This window comes from Mirounga leonina, unplaced genomic scaffold, assembly GCF_011800145.1.
Source record: "Mirounga leonina isolate KUSES-001 unplaced genomic scaffold, KU_Mleo_1.0 Mir_150, whole genome shotgun sequence".
Lineage (NCBI taxonomy): Eukaryota > Metazoa > Chordata > Mammalia > Carnivora > Phocidae > Mirounga > Mirounga leonina.
The window spans coordinates 559,671-577,433 of record NW_023270374.1 but is presented as its reverse complement, the minus strand read 5'-3'; the positions used below and the strand labels follow the sequence as shown (position 1 = coordinate 577,433).

Below are 17,763 nucleotides of genomic sequence, written 5' to 3'. Positions count from 1 at the left end.
GACCACAGACTTAGGAACACCGTGTGCTTCAGGAACCCACTAATGGTCCTCCCACAGTCTCCCCATCACTGGCCCCACACCACCTCGAGATGAGGTGGGTTTCCAAACCAGCCCAAGAAGAGGCACGCACACAGCTCATTGGCCAGACGCTGTTACATGGGCAGCCGAACCGCAAGAGAAGCTGGGAAGACAGCTCCTGGGCTGGGCAGAGCAAAATGGGACTGACTGAGCGGACATCTGGGCAGACCCTACCACCATGATCCTTAAGTAAACTGGGAGCCTACGTGGATGATTAACCCAAGTCAGGAGCTGACGACCCACCTTGGCAGCACCTAGGAAGAGTTAGGAAAATGGGGGTCAAGAACAAGAGAGATTCATCGCACTGCCTATTGTGTTGTAGTTGCATTTTCTGTCACGTATTACCTTCAAAAAAGAAGGGGGGGGGGGGGCTTTAGGTATGGAGGGACCCAAGGAAAATTCAAAACTTCCTCAGGCTGGTCAAGGTCAAGGTTGTGAGGTTATGGTGTAACTCCTCGGCCAGCACCGCAGCCTGCCCTGCCGCACAGAGGAACCCCTACAAGCTGCGACAGGAGCCGAATCCGGCCGGCGAGGGCTGCACTGGGGCGCTGGAGGCCAGACAGGTAAAGTCCCGGGTCAGAGCCGACACTAGCCGAAACTAGCCTGAAGGGAACGAGAACTACCCAACCAGAAAACACGGCCGCGCCTGCGCAGCAGAGCCCGCTGCGCCCCGTCCATACGCCGCGCCTGCGCGCTGGGCCCCAAACGCCCAGCTCCGCCCGGCCTGTGACACGACGTGCACGTGGGCGGGGCTCAGGCTCCCGGGATCTGCCGGCTCGCGGCCTGTGGGCGGAGGCCCTGGTAACGCCGGCCCGGGAGCGAGAGCAGGGAAGCTTCCTCGGTTGCCCGCGTGCTCTCGGGAAACGGAACCTCCCTCCGTGGTAGGGCAGAGGGGACCCTGCAGGGTAAGGGCGGGCCTGAGGCGTGTGTGGGGCTGGCGGGGTCCGCCGGGCCCAGGTAGCTGCACGTGGGCAGCCCGGCGTGCGGCGCGCTGGAGGAGGGGTCCGAGTGGAGGCGGGTCGGGGCCTGGGGGGTCCAGACGCACACACCTGTCAGCTCCTGGGTCTCTAGCAGTGGCTCCTGCAGGCGGACTCTCGGTTATTCGCACGCGGGTCTTCCGTCTTGCTGCCTTCTTGTCCTGGCTCCATTAGTCTTCCCAGAACTCTGGACTCCGCTGACCTGTGAGAGGAACAATCCGTGTTCTAGAAACTGGGTGGGCCAGACAGCAAGGGTCTCTACCCCCAGGAATCCTGGAGCTTGCTGCATTCATTCATTCAGCATTTGCTGACCCGCTTCCCAGGGCTGTGCCAGGTGCAGGAGATCCAATAGGGGAAGGACTGGCAAGGCCCCTTCCCTCCTGGGCCTCACAGCCCAGTTGGGAAGCCCAAGTAACAGGCAAGATAGTGCCATTCTGACAGTACTGCAGTTGTGAGGACAATAAATTCTGACATTGCTGTGGTGACCAGAAGAAGAGCTCAAGGTGGTTCTGCCTGAGCTGAGGCATGAGCCAGCAGTGCTCCAGGCTACCAGAGAGAGAGACACCCTGAGGTGGATAGAGCTGGACACCAGGCTCGACTCCCTTCAGTGGAAAGCCTTGAAGAGGCAGGAGAGTAAAAGAGAAGGGACAGATGGGCAGGGGGCCATGGAAGGAAGGGTGGTGGTTATCTTAAGTTCAGCTAGGAGCCATAAAATGGTTTTAAGGGTTGGAGGAAAGCCTGAATTGTTTTTGTAGATTATGACGAGCAAAGTCCTCCATATCCCAGGCGTCCATCCAAAAGAATCATTCATCCAGAAGTGCCTGGGTAGCTCCAGTTGTCCCTACACACACGTGTATTCCAGGATCATGCATACCAGGCCATACATTCTTCAGGATCCTGTGGAGGTCCTAGCCCATAGCCTCCCCCACCCCCACCCCACCCCCCGCACCCCCAGTGAGGGAATCTGAAACTCTAGGAGGGAGGTTCCTTGGGGATAGGTGGATAGCAACTGTGATTACAAGGGCTTTCTGACCCACTGTGCAGGAGCCGTGATGGATGGGGGATTAGGTTTTGTCTGGGGAAGGTTCTGTTGGGGGGGGGAGCATAGTAGTATAAACCCAGAAATTGTTTTCTGTACCCCCCATTCCTTCCCTCGTAAGCATCAGTTGGCTAATATGTGTGTCTGTCTCCCTTGTGGAACCTAATATGAAAACCAGAGAGGTGGACAACCATGTAAAGAGATCTTGGAAGAGCTTCCCCGCCCACTGTGTCTTGTGAAAAGGAAACAACTGGTGGTGTTAACAGGGCTGACTCATGTATGTATACTTTTTTTCAGAGAAGGAGAGAAAAGTCAATTTAAACCTCTAGGAGAATAAGTGGTGGTTTGTTAATGTCGTATAATTTTGGATAGGTTTTTAGCATATGTGGCAGTCATTGCACACATGGCTCTTTGTGTACTTTAACTGAAAACCTTGAAGAAACTGGCTAACAGATTGTGTGGCCACTGATCCAAATCAGATAAAGCTTGTATCTCCCAAGAGCTCACCTGCCTTCCCCAGCTCCTAGAAAGCTAGCTGAGGGATGGGGCAGGCACCTGCCTCCGGCATCACTACTCCATACCCAAATTCTCCCTGACCCCGACCTCCACCTGACACAGGGCAGCCCCCAACAGGAGCCAGATGGGAGCAAGGTTTGCTGAGCCAAACCTCTCTTGGCTTTTGTGCACCTTACATCCTGCCCCACCCTACTCCCAGCCTACTCCTTATTCCACACCTGGCTTACCTTCCTTATAGCCTTGTTCTAGATTCTCTCTCTCTCCTTTAAAGGACAAAATTAAAGCTGAGTTGTTTTCTTGAGTGGACCTCTAGGAAGGACCTGGTTGACACATTTACACTATGGTGTTAGTGGTGCTCATGGAAACGTGATTTGCTCCTCTGGAAGTTGTCTCATAGTACTTAGTATTACTGAACACCTTAACCCAATGGAATGAAACTGGCTTTTAGGTTTGAGCCTTTAGGACATGGAGGTGCCTATGGGCCAGGCTCTTCCTGGCTCTGTGCTCCCTTAAATGTTATTTTCGGTTTGGACTCTGTTTATGTCATGCTGAGCCTGTTGGTGTGTAACTGTGACAATTATATGCATGTAATTTTATGTGAGTATTTTTTGGTTGTCTAGAGTCTTAACATTAATAGGGAAAGTGAAATGATGGAGCACATTTAATTTGGAGACAGAAGCCAGAAAGTCTTGTCTGTGCCTTGCCACATGCCAGCTGTGTGATTCCAGACAAGTCTGTTTCCAAATATTCCCTGGGCCTTGGCGCTGTTATATGTAAATAAGTTGTTGTCTGTTGTGTGGTATAAGTGCTGGCCTTGTGGGTCTCTGTTAACAGGATGTAGCATATGTAAAGGGTATTTTTTTAGTGGGTAGACAAATTTAACAAAGAGCAACCTTTGCCTCAAAATTTGCTATACTACCTGTTAATCTGATCATGTAGGTCATGGTTCTTAGAGTAACATAGGACATGATAAAAGTTGATTATGTAAAAGGGTCTTATACCTGTGCTGCCCTGGCCCACTGGTCGAGAGGGACAGGAGAGCAAGCAAAAAAAAAGAAAAAAGGAGGGATCTTAGGGGCGCCTGGGTGGCTCAGTCGTTAAGCATCTGCCTTCGGCTCAGGTCATGATCCCAGGGTCCTGGGATCGAGCCCCGCATCGGGCTCCCTGCTCACGGGAAGCCTGCTTCTCCCTCTCCCACTCCCCCTGCTTGTGTTCCCTCTCTCACTGTGTCTCTTTGTGTCAAATAGATAAATAAAATCTTTAAAAAAAAAATCTTATAAAACACTGAGTTATGTTAGTATTACTTTTGTGTCCTTATTCATCCTTAGAGATAGCTGCTTTAGAACATTGTCTATAAATACTTTTGTTTAATGATCTGTTAGCAGTGGAAAACTCTGGGTTACAGTAACCTAACGAAGGGAGGCCTGTGAGAAGGCTAGTTGTAGGGTGAGCGCTGGCTACCTGGGGACGGGCATTCCCCAGGTCACATCTCAGCCTCTGCTCGTCCCTGGGTCTTCTGTCATTGATGTCTTCACTCCTGATCTTAGCTAACATCCTTTTACTGCGGATCATTTCCCAGGTCCCAACCCCAAACCTGCTATCTCACAAGGGTCAGTTCCATTTCTGACTGATGTTCTGCTGTCATTTCAAACTTGACATGTTGAAAACCTGGTCACTGTAGTCTCCTGCCCAAATGGCCTACTTCTGTTGGTGGTCATCGTCTGGGTCCTGAAGCATTGCTGATGGCTCCATCAGCTAGCCTCCTTCACCAGCAAGTAGTATTGACTGAGTGGCTGCTGGGCTCTGGCCTTGTGTCAGGGTTGGAAGACCCAGGGAAGAGTGGGCTGGTCCCCGTTTCTAGAGAGGCACCCTAACCAGAGAGAAGAAAGGCACAAATGAATAGCTCCACATACTGCTTACTTAGGGAGTGGAAGTGTATAGAGCACCAAAGAGCCCAAGAGAGAAGCCTCTAGCTGCCAAGGTTCAGAGTGGCAGTAAGCATCTTGGGTAGATTTTGTAGAGGTATGGAGAAAGGACCAACAGAACAAGATCTTAAAAAAAAAAAAAAGTTTAAGGCAGAAAGAATCTCAATAAGGCATGACCTGCTACTGCTGTTGAGAGTGAGGCAGGACTGAAACTTTAAAACATTTGATGCAATGAGCAGGCCCAGCCCTCTTCCTTCTCCCACCACCACTGCCTTTAGTCCTGTGCCCACAGAACTCATTTATGTTACCTGCCTGGCCTCAGAGCCATTAAAGGATTTTTTTTTCTTATGATAAAATACATATAAAATTTACCATTTCAACGATTTTAAGTATACAGTTAGTGGCATTCATTACATTCACATTGTTGTGCCCATTACAGCCATCCATCTCCAGAACTTTTTCATCTTCCCAAACTGAATCTCTGCACTCATTAAACAATAGCTCCTCATTCCCTGCCTTAGCCCAACCCCTGGAACCACTGTTCTACTCTCTGTCTCTGGATTTGAGTACTCTAGGTAATTCATAATAAGTGGAATATTAGTTCAGTTGTGACTGACTGACTTCATTTAGCATAGTGTGTTCAAGGTTCATCCATGTTGTAGCATGTGTCAGAGTTTCCTTCCGTTCTAAGGCTGAATAATAATCTATTGTGTATGTACACCACATTTTCTTTATCCATTTATCTATCAATGGATTTTTGGGCTGCTTCCATCTCTTGGCTATTGTGAATAATGTGGCAGTGAGCTTTCAATTCTTTTTCTGATATAATGCGTTTCTGCATTTCTGATGCAAAAATAAGATTGTTGGATCAATATGGTGATTCTATTTTTAGTTTTTGAGGAGCTTCCATACTACTCTCACTAGTGGCTCAACCATTTTATAATCCCACAGAGGGGGACGTCTAGGTGGCTCAGTCAGTTAAGCGTCTGCCTTCGGCTCAGGTCATGATCTCAGGGTCCTGGGATCAAGCCCTGCATTGGGCTCCCTGCTCAACAGGAAGCCTGCTTCTCCCTCTCCCTCTGCCTGCGGCTCCCCCTCTCCCCCTGCTTGTGCGCAAGCACTCTCTCTCTTTCTCTCTGTCAAATAAATAAAATCTTTAAAATATATCCCACAGAGGTTCTAATTTCTCCACATCCTTTCCAACACTTGTTATTTTTTGTTGTTTTATGTGGCTATCCTAATGGTTGTGAGATGATAAGTCATTGTGGTTTTGCACATCTTATGATTAGTGCTGTTGAGCATCTTTTCATATGCTTGTTGGTCATTTATATATCTTTAAAGAGGTGTGTATCCAGTTGCTCTGCATGTATTCATACTATGAATTAAGTTGCTTGGTTTTTTTTCATTGTCGAGTTTTAGTTCTCTATATTCCAAGTATTAATCCCTGATCAGATATGATTTGCAAATATGTCCTCCCATCCTGTGGGGTGCCTTTTTTCTCTGTGGTTAGTGTCCATTGATGCATGAAGTTTTTTTAATTTGTCACATTTGTCTTTTTGCTGTCCTGTTTTTGCTTCTGGTACTTATCCAAGAAATCATTGCCAAATTTAATGCTACAAAGCTTTTCTACTATATTTTTTTCTAGGAGTTTGTTTTATAGTTAGGTCTTCAATCCATTTTGGGTTAATTTCTGCATATGGTGTAAGGTAGGATCCAACTTCAGTCTTTTTTAGGTGGATATCCAGTTTTCCCAGTACCATTTGTTAAAGAGACCGTCCTTTCCCCCATGAATGGTCTTGGTACCCTTGTCAAAGATCATTTTACCATGTACGTGAGGATTTATTTCTGGGCTTTCTATTCTGTTTCATTGGTCTTTGTGCCTGTCTTGATACCACTACCACAAGTTGTTTATTACTGTGGCTTTATTTTGAAATCAGGAAGTATGAGGCTTCAACTTTGTTCTTTTTCAGGATTGTTTTGTGATTTGGGGTCCCTTGAGATTCCTTATGAATTTTAGGATTTTTTTTTTCTGTCTCTGCAAAAAAAAAAATCATTTGGATTTTTATAGGGATTGCATTGAATCTGTGGACCACTGTAGCTAGTATTGATACCTTTATCAATATTAAGTCTTCTCATCCATGAACACAGGCTATCTTTATACTATTTATTTGACTCTTAATTTTCTTTCAGCTATGTTTTGTAGTGTTCAGGGTACAAGTCTTTCACCTCCTTGGTTAACTTTATTCTTAAGTATTTTATTCTTTTTGATGCTATTGTAAATAGAATTGTTTTCTTAAATTCTTTTTCAAATTGTTCATTATAATGGATAGAAACAACCGATTTTTTGTGTTAATATTGTGTTCTGTAACCTTGTTGAATTTATTAGTTCTAACAGTTATTTTCCTTTCCTGTGGAATCCTTAGGGCTTTCTACATGTAAGATCATGTAATCTATGAACAAATAATTTTACTTCTTCCTTCCTAATTTGCATGCCTTTTATTTCTTTTTCTTTCCTAATTGGTCTGGCTAGAACTTCTAATACTATGTTGAATGGAAGTGTTGAAAACAGACCTCCTTTCTTGTTCCTGATTTTAAAGTAAAAGTTTTCAGTTTTTCACCACTGAGTATGATGTTAGCTGTTGGGTTTGCATATATGGCCTTAATTATGTTGAGGTAGTTTCCTTCTATTTTTGTTTGTTGGTTGTTTTCATTATGGAAAGGTATCATATTTGATTAAATGTTTTTTCTGCATCGATTGAGATGATCATATCAATTTTTCCCTTTATTCTGTTTTTTTTTTTTTTAAGATTTTATTTTTATTTATTTCAGAGAGGGAGTGTATGGGAGCAAGGGGAGGAGCAGAGGGAGAGGGACAGGCAGACTCTGTGCTGAGCACAGAGTCCAGTGTGAGGCCAGATCTCACGACCCCAAGATCATGACGTGAGCCAAAATCAAGAGTTGGATGCTTAACTGACTGAGCCACCGAGGCGCTCCCCCCCCCTTTATTCTGTTAATGTGATATATTTGCCTTGATGGATTTTCAAGTCTTGAACCATCTTTGTATTCCAGGAATAAATCCCACTTGGTCCCTTTGCTATGTGGTTGAATTCAGTTTGCTGTTATTTGTCAAGGATTTTTGCGTCACTATTCATAAGGAATGATGGTCTATATTTTTTTGTAGTGTCTTTGTCTGGTTTTGGTGTTAGGGTAATGCTGGCCTCATAGAATGAGTTAAAAAGTGGTCCCTTCTCTTCATTTTTTGGGAAGATTTTGGAATTCTTTTTTTTTTTTTTTTAGATTTTTATTTATTTTTTTGACAGAGAGAGACATAGCGAGAGCAGGAACACAAGCAGGGGGAGCCGGAGAGGGAGAAGCAGGCTTCCCGCAGAGCAGGGAGCCCAATGTGGGACCCGATCCCAGGACCCTGGGATCATGACCTGAGCCGAAGGCAGACGCTCAACGACTGAGCCACCCAGGCGCCCTTTTTGTTTTTTTTAGAAGATTTTGGAATTCTTGAAATGTTTGGTAAAATCAGAGGTGACTAACAAGTCAGTATTCATTTGGTCCAGGGCTTTTCTTTGTTGGGAGATTTTTGATTACTGATTTGGTCTCCTTACTAGTTATAGGTCTTTAGATTTCTTCATAATTCTTCTTTGTAGGTTATGTGTTTCGGAATTTGTTGATTTTGTCTAGGTCATCCAATTTATTAGTGTACAACTGTTCATAATACTCTCATAAGCATTTTCATTCTATAAAATCAGTAGTAATGTTCCCTCTTTCATTTCTGATTTTAGTTATAATTTGAGTCTTTTCTCTTTATTTCTTAGTCAAGATAGCTAAAGGTTTCAGTTATGGTGATCTTTTCAAAGAACCAACTCTTGGTTTCATGGACTTTTCTCTCTTGTTTTTCTATCCTCTATTTATCCTGCTTTAATTTTTATTGTTTCTTTTCTTCTAGCTTTGTGTTTAATTCTTTTTTGGAGAACCTGGGTGGCTCAGTCAGTTAAGCGTCCGAATCTTGATCTCCACTCAGGTCTTCATCTCAGGGTCATGAGTTCAAGCCCCATATTGGGCTGCATGCTGGGTGTGGAGGATACTTAAAAATAAATAAATAAAAATTAAAAATATTTAAAAATAGGGAGGGAGGTGGGTGGGAGGATGGGGTAACTTAGTCATGGGCATTAAGGAGGGTACCTGATGTGATGAGCATGGGGTGTTATATGCAACTGATGAATTACTGAACACTACATTTGAAACTAATGATATGTTGGCTAATTGAATTTAAATTAAAAAAAAGAAAATGTTTAAAAATAAATAAATAAATAATTTGTTCTTTTTCTAGTTCCTTAAGATGTACGGTTAGGTTGTTGGTTTGAAATCTTCTCCTTTTATGTAAGCATTTACGTGTATCATTTTCCCTATTGGTACTGCTTTCATTGCATTCCATAAGTTTTGATATGTTGTGTTTTCATTTTCATTTGTCACAAGATATTTTCTGATTTCCCTTTTGATTTCTTTTATGACCCATTGGTTGTTTAAGAGTGTGGTATTTAGGGGCCCCTGGGTGGCTCAGTTGGTTAAGCATCTGCCTTCGGCACAGGTCATGATCTCAGGGTCCTGGGATCAAGCCCTGCATTGGGCTTTCTGCTCAGTGGGGAGCCTGCTTCTTCCTCTGCCCCGCCCCCGCTCATGCTCTCTCTCTTGTTCTATCTCAAATAAATAAAATCTTAAAAAAAAAAAAAGAGTGTGGTGTGTAGTTTCCATGTGTTTGAGAATTTTCCATCTTTCCTTCTCCGATTAACTTCTAGTTTCATTCCATTTTGATCAGAAAATATACTTTGACTGTAATCTTCTAAAATATATTGACACATGTTCTGTATCCTGTCATGTCATCTATCCTGGAGGATGTTCCATGTGCACTTGAGAAGAACGTATATGCTGCTGCTGTTGGGTGGTCTGTATGTGCCTGTTAGGTCCAGTTGGTCTTTAGTGTTGTTCAAGTCCCCTATTTCCTTATTGATCTCTGTCTGATTTTTCTATACTTTATTGAAAGCAGGATACTGAATTCTCCCACTGTTATTGTATGACTGTCTACTTCTCCTTTCAGTTCTGTTTGCTTCATATATTTAGGAGCTCTGGTGTATATGTTTACAATTATTTTATTTTACTGGTGACTTGATCCTTTTATTATTATACAGTGATACATGTTTTTATTTCTTGTGACAGTTTTTGACTTAAAGTCTGTTTTGTCTGATATTAGTGTAGATATTCTCCTCCCTTTTGGTTACTCTTTTCATGGAATCTTTTTTCATCCTTTTACCTTAAGTCTATATGGGCCCTTAGATCTAAAGTAAGTCTCTTGTAGAAGCATATGGTTGGATTTTGTTTTTTTATCCATTCAGCTACTCTATGCATTGTGGTTGGGGAGTTTAATCCTTTTACATTTAAAGTACTGACAGGGAAGAACTACTTTTGCCATTTTATTTTGTGTATGTCTTAGCTATTTTTGTCACTCATTTTCCTCCATTATTGCCTTCCTTTGTGTTTAATTGATTTTTTCCTAGGGATAGTATTGATTGCCTTCTCATTTCCTTTTGTATATATTTCTAGGTATTTTCTTTGGGGTTACCACAGAGATTACCTATAACATCCTAAAATTATAACAGTCTATCCCAGCCTAGCTCAAATTGCATATGATACTCCTTTATATCTGTATGTCTCCCTAATTTATGTTTTTGATATCACAGCCTTTGTCTTTTAAATACTGAAGAAAATAAAAAGTGGAGTTATAAACCAAATATACAGTAATACTGGTTGTTGTATTTGTCCATGTATATAACTTTACTGGAGATCTTTATATTTCTCATGGCTTTCAGTTACTGTCTAGCATCTTTTCATTTCAGCCTTTAGCATTTGCTATAGGGCAGGTCTATTGGTAATGACCTCCCTCAGTTTTTATCTATCTTGGAATGCCTTAATTTCACCTTCATTTTTGAAGGATAGTTTTACTGAATACAAAATTCTCAGTTGACAGATTTTTTTCTTTCAGCAGTTGGAATATATCATCCCACTGCTTTCTGGCCTCCAAAGTTTCTGCTGAGAAATGAGTTGATAATCTTATTAAGGATCCTTTGTGCATGATGAATTACTTTTCTCTTGCTGCTTTCAAGATTTTTTTTTTCCTGGCTTTCAGCAGTTTGATTATAATGTGTTACTGTACTTTTCACCCCCACAATTTGTTTAGTTCCTTTTTACAATTTCTGTCTCTTCATTGATACTCTCATTTTGTTGTCCTATATCATTTTCCTAGTTTCTTTCAGTTCTTATGTTTTCTTTAGCTCTTTCAGCATATGTAAGACAGTTGTTTTAAGTCTTTATCTAGTACATCCAATGCCTGTATTTCTTCAGGGACAGTTTCTGCCACTTTTTCTTCTTTGAATGGACCATATTTTCCTGTTTCTTTATATGCCTTGTGATCTTTGTTGTTGTTGAAAAATTGAGCATTTGAGAAAATAGCCACCTCTCCCAGTCTTTGCAGACTGGCTCTGTGCCATGAAAGACCTTCACTAATTAACAGGATGTGTCTGAGCCTTGGAGTCAGCCCAAGGCAAAGGCTTAAGGTCTTCTCAGGATTTTTTCTGAACATGTGTTGCCTGGGCCTGTGTGTGTGTTAGTTTCAATTCCCCCATATATTATGGCTGCTTTTAAATGTCTTAATTTCTCAAACAGTTTCAGCCATGCTCTTTCTTAGGCCTTTGATGTTCTATTATTTCTTCCCCCCAAACACATACCAGCCTCTTGCCTCAGGCATGTTTGGCTCTGTAGTCACCCTCTGACTTTCACAAGAAGTATCCACAACTGGGATGCCTGGGTGGCTCAATCGGTTAAGCGCCTGCCTTCAGCTAAGGTCATGATCCGCTGGGATTAAGTCCCACATCGGGCTCCCTGCTCAGCGGGGAGCCTACTTCTCCCTTTGCCTGCTGCTTCCCCTGCTTGTGCGTGCACGCTCTCTCTCTCTCTCTCTCACAAATAAAATCTTTTAAAATAAATGAATAAATAAATAAATAAATAAAAATTAAAAAAAAAAAAAGTGGTACCCACAACGGCCTTCCACACTTTTCCCCCATCTGAGCTCTGAGTTCTAAGTCGGGCAAAACAGAGACCAGCCCCAAGACAGGTTAGGATGATGTTCTGCTCTCTCCAGTTTGAGGGAAGGAGATAGGCACTGGACTGCTGCTTCCTTTAGACCATGCTATGCAGGGAGGGGTGGAGCAAGGGTGAGTAAACACCACAAAACTTCCGACCATTCTGAATGTGACTTTTTTTTTTAAGTTTATTTTTTAAAAGATTTTGCTTATCTTTCAGAGAGAGAGAACATGCAAGCAGGGGGAGCGGCAGGCAGAGAGAGAAGCAGGCTCCCTGCTGAGCAAGGAGCCCGATGCAGGACTTGATCCCAGGACCCTGGGATCATGACCTGAGCCAAAGACAGACACCTAACTGACTGAGCCACCCAGGCGTCCCTGAATGTGACTTCTTGATTGGGCATTTGCTTATAGATCTATAGATCTTTGACTGTTTTTCAGGACTCTTATAAAAAATATTTTAACAAGTCCCAATTTTTTTTTAATATTTCTATGGGGTAACAAAGGCCTAGGGCCCCCTATTCCACCATCTTGCTGACATCCTCTCCTCATTAAAGGATTTGAAACAGGGACTTTTCTGTGTGTCTGGCAACAGTATGGGAGGTAGATGGGGATAGAGGAGCGTCCTCCACCCTTCTAGATAAGGGCCTATGTTCTCAACTGAGCTGCAGTGGCACAAAACAGGCTAAGTCCCTGCCCCTTGGAAGTTCATAGCCTAGAGGGTGACCTGGACCTTTAGGAATTAATCCCACAGACCCTGACATTGTTATAAATTATGGTGGTGCCAGGTCAGAAGAGGGCAGGGAGTGCAGAGAGAGCATAATGGGGGTGAAGGCTGTTCAAGTTGTGGGTGATCAGGGAAAGTGGGGACAATAACATATCAGCTGAGGCTTGGGGATGAAGACAAGTTTGGCCAGCCAGGTTGGTGCACGAGCATTCTGGGAACACAGAACAGAAGGAGATACTAGGTTCTCAGAGCACTGTGAGCAAAGACAAGAGAGGGTGATGGAAAGCTGCAGAGGCTGGTAAGGAGCTAGGCCCACCCAGGGGTGTGACATGATCTTGAGAGCAGTAGGAAGCTCCTAAGTGCAGTGAGACCCAAGAGAGGCCCAAAGTCTGGCAGGAACAGGGGCTTGGGAAGGAGGCTTGCTCCTTGGTCTTGCTAGCAGAGGCATTCCCACAGCCCTGTGCACAGCAGATGCTCAGGAGGGCGGGCGTGATTTGTCCTACCCCCTGCCCAAGCTTGGGAGGTGGGCCGCTGGAGAAGCCTATTCCTTAGGTAGGAGCACAGAGACAGCCCAAAGGTTTGGGCAGTGCTGGTCAGACCTGAGGGCATCCAGGTATGGCTGCAGGGCTAGATCCTGGAAAGGAGTAGCTGCAGAAGGCCTGGACTCTGTCCCACCCACCCACCCCCCACCCCCCGCCCCAAGGGCCACTTTCATTCCATTTCTCCTCTTCCCTGGTACCCTCGAGGTTGGTGTAAAGACCACCACAGGTTTGACCCCTGCACTTCTAGCCCTGGCCCTCCACAGACAGTGCAGTCACACTATCTTCCAGCACTCCTGCCCATCACTGTCCCTGCTTCTAAGGGGATGTTACCTCCCACGGCCCTGCTGTAAAGCCAGCATTCAGTATGTGTTCTCTGTGTCCTCTTCTGAGCACATCACACATCTCATTGTATCCCCAGACAGCATCATCTGGTGGCTTTCTACCTTACAGATGAGGACCCCAGCCCCCTGTGAAGTTTAATTTGCCCACGGTCACATGCTGCTGTGGACAGAACACAAACCCATATCCTGCTTTCTTTTTTTTAATTTATTTTATTTTATTTAAATTCAATCAATTAACATATAGTGTATTATTCGTTTCAGAGGTAGAGTTCAATGATTCATTAGTTGCATATAACACCCAGTGTTCATTACATCACATGTCCTCCTTAATGCCCATCACCTAGTTATCCCATCCCCCCCACCAACCTCCCCTCCAGCAATCCTCCGTTTGTTTCTTATGGTTAAGAGTCTCTCATGGTTTGTCTCCCTATCTGATTCCGTCTTATTTTATTTTTCCCTCCCTTCCCCTGTGATCCTGTTTTTTTCTTAAATTCTACCTCTGAGTGAGATCATAATGATAATTGTCTTTCTCTGATTGACTTATTTCACTTAGCATAATACTCTCTAGTTCCATACACGTCATTGCAAATGGTAAGATTTCATTTTTTTTTTGATGGCTCAATAATATTCCATTGTATGTATATACCACATCTTCTTTATTCATCTGTCAATGCACATCTCAGCTCTTTCCACAGTCTAACTACTGTGGACATTGCTGCTATAAACATTAGGGTGCAGATGCCTCTTCGAATCACTCCATTTGTATCTTTGGAGTAAATACCTAGTGGTGCAATCACTGAGTCATAGGATAGCTCTATTTTTAACTTTTTGAGGAACCTCCTTACTGTTTTCCAAAGTGGCTGCACCAGCTTGCATTCCCACTAACAGCGTAAGAGGGTCCCCTTTCTCCACATCCTCACCAACATCTGTTGTTTCCTGACTTGTTAATTTTAGCCATTCTGACTGGTGTGAGGTGGTATCTTACGGATTTGATTTGGATTTCCCTGATGTCAGGTGATGTTGAGCATTTTTTCATTTGTCTGTTGGCCATTTGTATGTCTTTGGAGAAATGTCTGTTCATGTCTTCTGCCCATTTCTTGACTGGATTATTTGTTCTTTGGATGTTGAGTTTTTTGGTTTTTAAAGGTTTTATTTATTTTTTTGACAAAGAGAAAGCATGAGCAGGGGGGAGAAGCAAGGGGAGAGGGAGAAGCCAAGCAGGGAGCCCAATGCAGGACTGGATCCCAGGACTCTGGGATCATGATCTGAGCCAAAGGCAGATGCTTAACTGACTGAGCCACCCAGGTGCCCATGGGTGTTGAGTTTGATAAGTTCTTTATAGATCTTGGACACTACCTTTATTTGATAAGTCATTTGCAAATATCTTCTCCCATTCTGTCGGTTGTCTCAAAAGAGACTATTGGTTTGACTATTTCCTTTGCTGTGCAGAAGCTTTTTATCTTGATGAAGTCCCAGTATTTCATTTTTGTCTTTGTTTCTCTCGTCTTTGGAGACATGTCTAGCAAGAAGTTGCTGCGGTCAAGGTCAAAGAGGTTGCTACCTGCGTTCTCCTCTAGGATTCTGATGGATTCCTATCTCACATTTAGGTCTTTCATCCATTTTAAGTTTATTTTTGTGTGTGGTGTAAGAAAACGGTCCAGTTTCATTCTTCTGCATGTGGCTGTCCAATTTTCCCAGCACCATATATTGAAGAGACTGTCTTTTTTTCCATTGAATATTCTTTCCTACTTTGTAGAAGATTAATTGACCGTAGAGTTGAGGGTCCATTTCTGGATTCTCTATTCTGTTCCATTGATCTATGTGTCTGTTATTGTGCCAGTACCATGCTGTCTTGATGATGACAGCTTTGTAGTAGAGCTTGAAGTCCTGAATCATGATGCCTCCGGCTTTGGTTTTCTTTTTCAACATTCCTCTGGGTATTTGGGGTCTTTTCTGGTTTCATACAAATTTTAGGATTATTTGTTTCAGCTCTGTGAAAATGTTGATGGTATTTCGATGGGGATTGCATTGAATGTATAGATTGCTCTGGGTAGCATAGACATTTTAACAATGTTTGTTCTTCCAATCCATGAGCATGGAATGTTTTTCCATTTCTTTGTGTCCTCCTCAATTTCTGTCATAAGTGTTCTATAGTTTTCAGAGTACAGATCCTTTACTTCTTTGGTTAGGTTTGTTTCCAGGTATCTTACGGGTTTTGGTGCAATTATAATTGGGATCGATTCCTTAATTTCTCTTTCTTCTGTCTCATTGTTAGTGTATAGAAATGCAGCTGATTTGCTGAATTCCTGTATGAGTTATAGCAATTTTGGGGTGGAGTCTTTTGGGTTTTCCACAGAGTATCATGTCATCTGCGAAGAGTGACAGTTTGACTTCTTTGCCAATTTGGATGCCTTTTATTTCTTTTTGTTTGTGATTGCTGAGGCTAGGACTTCTAGTACTATGTTGAACAACAGTGGTGAGAGTGGGCTCCCTGTCGTGTTCCTGATCTTAGGGGAAAAGCTCTCAGTTTTTCCCCATTGAGACTGATATTCACTGTGGGCTTTTCATAGATGGCTTTTATGATATTGAGGTGTACCCTCTATCCCTACACTGTGAAGAGTTTTAATCAAGAAAGGATACTGTATTTTATCAAATACTTTTTCTTTATCAATTGAGAGGATCGTATGGGTCTTATCCTTTCTTTTATTAATGTGTTGTATCACACTTATTGATTTGCAGATGTTGAACCACCCTTGCAGCCCAGGAATAAATCCCACTTGGTCATGGTGAACAATCCTCTTAATGTACTGTTGAATCCTATTGGTTGGTATCTTGGTGAGAATTTTGGCATCCATGTTCATATTGGTCTGTTATGTGTCTTGCTTTCACAATGGCACTTTCCTGTCTCCTTACCTCTAGGAGTGTCCACTGCACTTGCCACAACTGACAAAGTCAGGGATGGACACAGGTGGACATTCCCCAAGGGTAGGGTATCCCTGAGAATCAAGCACCTCACTTCTTGTCCTTTGAAGCCTCAGGTTCCCGCATGGTGTGTTACACCAGAAGCTGCTAAGAAAGCCTGAACAAATGCTTTCGTTTGGGGGCACAGGGGGCATTGAACCAAAGACAGTGGTGCTGAGTTAGTTCTTTTGCTACTCAGGTAAGATTTTCATAGGCTGGAAAGCACACAGGCATTATTTCCTCCTTGGCGGAGTGTAGTACATGAGTGAAAAGAGACATCTCCTGTAAAACTTCCAGAGAAATGAGCTGCGTTTCTCAGACATGGCTGGGGCTCTCTGTAGTCCCCAAGGGATGAGACTTTAAGCCTTCTAAGAATTAAATATCTGTATAGAAGAGGAAGTGAGAATTTAAAGAATGGATTGGACATGTGTTCCCGTACCTTGAAAGGTTTGGGGACACCATTTACATGTGGCTGTTTGAAGTGGCAACAAGTCCCAAAGCCACTTGTCTGGAACAGCACTTGCTGGGGACCAGGCTCAGGCCTTAGAGCCAGCAGTTGTGGGTCTGTGCCCCAAGTCAGACCCTCCAGGACCTACCACCTCAAACAAGTTATCTAGTCTTTGTAAAACCCGGTTCCTGTTCTCTTCTGTAAAATGGGCTCACACCTTCTGGAAGCACTTTGAGGACTGAATGAAGCTTCTGATTCCAGGGGGAAAATGCAGACCAGTTTCGGCTCAATGTTTTGTCCCTGAGCACAGGGACTTCTGACTTGCCCCAGAAGCTTGTAGCCTAACATGTTTTTCCTGCTTCTCCTCCCTTTCCTCCAGCAACTGCAGCACAGTCCTCAGCAGACAGAGAAATGAGAAAAATACCAAATAATGGAAACCTGAAGATGACAAAGGTGGCGTACCCCCTGGGGCTGTTCATTTGCCTGTTCATCTATGTCGCCTACATCAAGTGGCACTGGGCCTCTGCCACCCAGGCCTTCTTCAGCATCACTGAGGTGGCATCAGGGGCCCGGAGGGGCCAGCAGGCTCACAGTCCCCCAGGGACAGCTGCACGTGGTCACGAGGTTTTCTACGGCATCATGTTTGATGCAGGAAGCACTGGCACCCGTGTCCATATCTTCCAGTTTGCCCGGCAGCCTGGAGGTATGTTGGGTAGAAGGCCTTTACCACTCACTGCTAGGCTCTCCTCACTCACAGCAGAGCTCTTGGGATCTCTTCCACTTAGAGACAGTGGATGGGCTGGATGCCCTGCCTCGGACTCACCTGGGAGCTTGTCAAAAATACAGGTTCCCAGAGAGACTGGCTCAGGCATGGGTTGGGGCCCAGGAATCTAAATTTCCCAGGAGCCTCTGACTGTCCTTACTCACAGTAGTTTCTGGTGACCATCTGAGGGCAGCTGAGATCCCTGAGGGTGTTGGGTAGCCTGTCCTTTCCCAGCATTCAGCAGCAGGTCAGATGGCTGGGATCGTGACTTAGGCCAGAAGCTGCATTGGGAGAGTTTAAGGCA

At 43.9% G+C, this 17,763-nt stretch overlaps 1 protein-coding gene across 5 annotated transcripts in view; it reads left to right on the top strand.

Moving 5' to 3' along the window:
- The first annotated feature begins 818 nt into the window (after positions 1 to 818).
- The window catches only part of ENTPD6 (ectonucleoside triphosphate diphosphohydrolase 6), a 44,131-nt gene continuing 27,186 nt past the window's right edge, over positions 819 to 17,763 (top strand). For 2 of the 5 annotated variants that reach the window (XM_035005724.1, XM_035005720.1), the window contains exons 1-2: positions 819 to 983; positions 17,076 to 17,399. In XM_035005724.1, coding sequence (XP_034861615.1) covers positions 17,108 to 17,399 — 292 coding nt within the window. In that variant the 5' untranslated portion in view covers positions 819 to 983; positions 17,076 to 17,107. The other 3 variants (XM_035005721.1, XM_035005723.1, XM_035005722.1) reach the window with 3 other exon arrangements.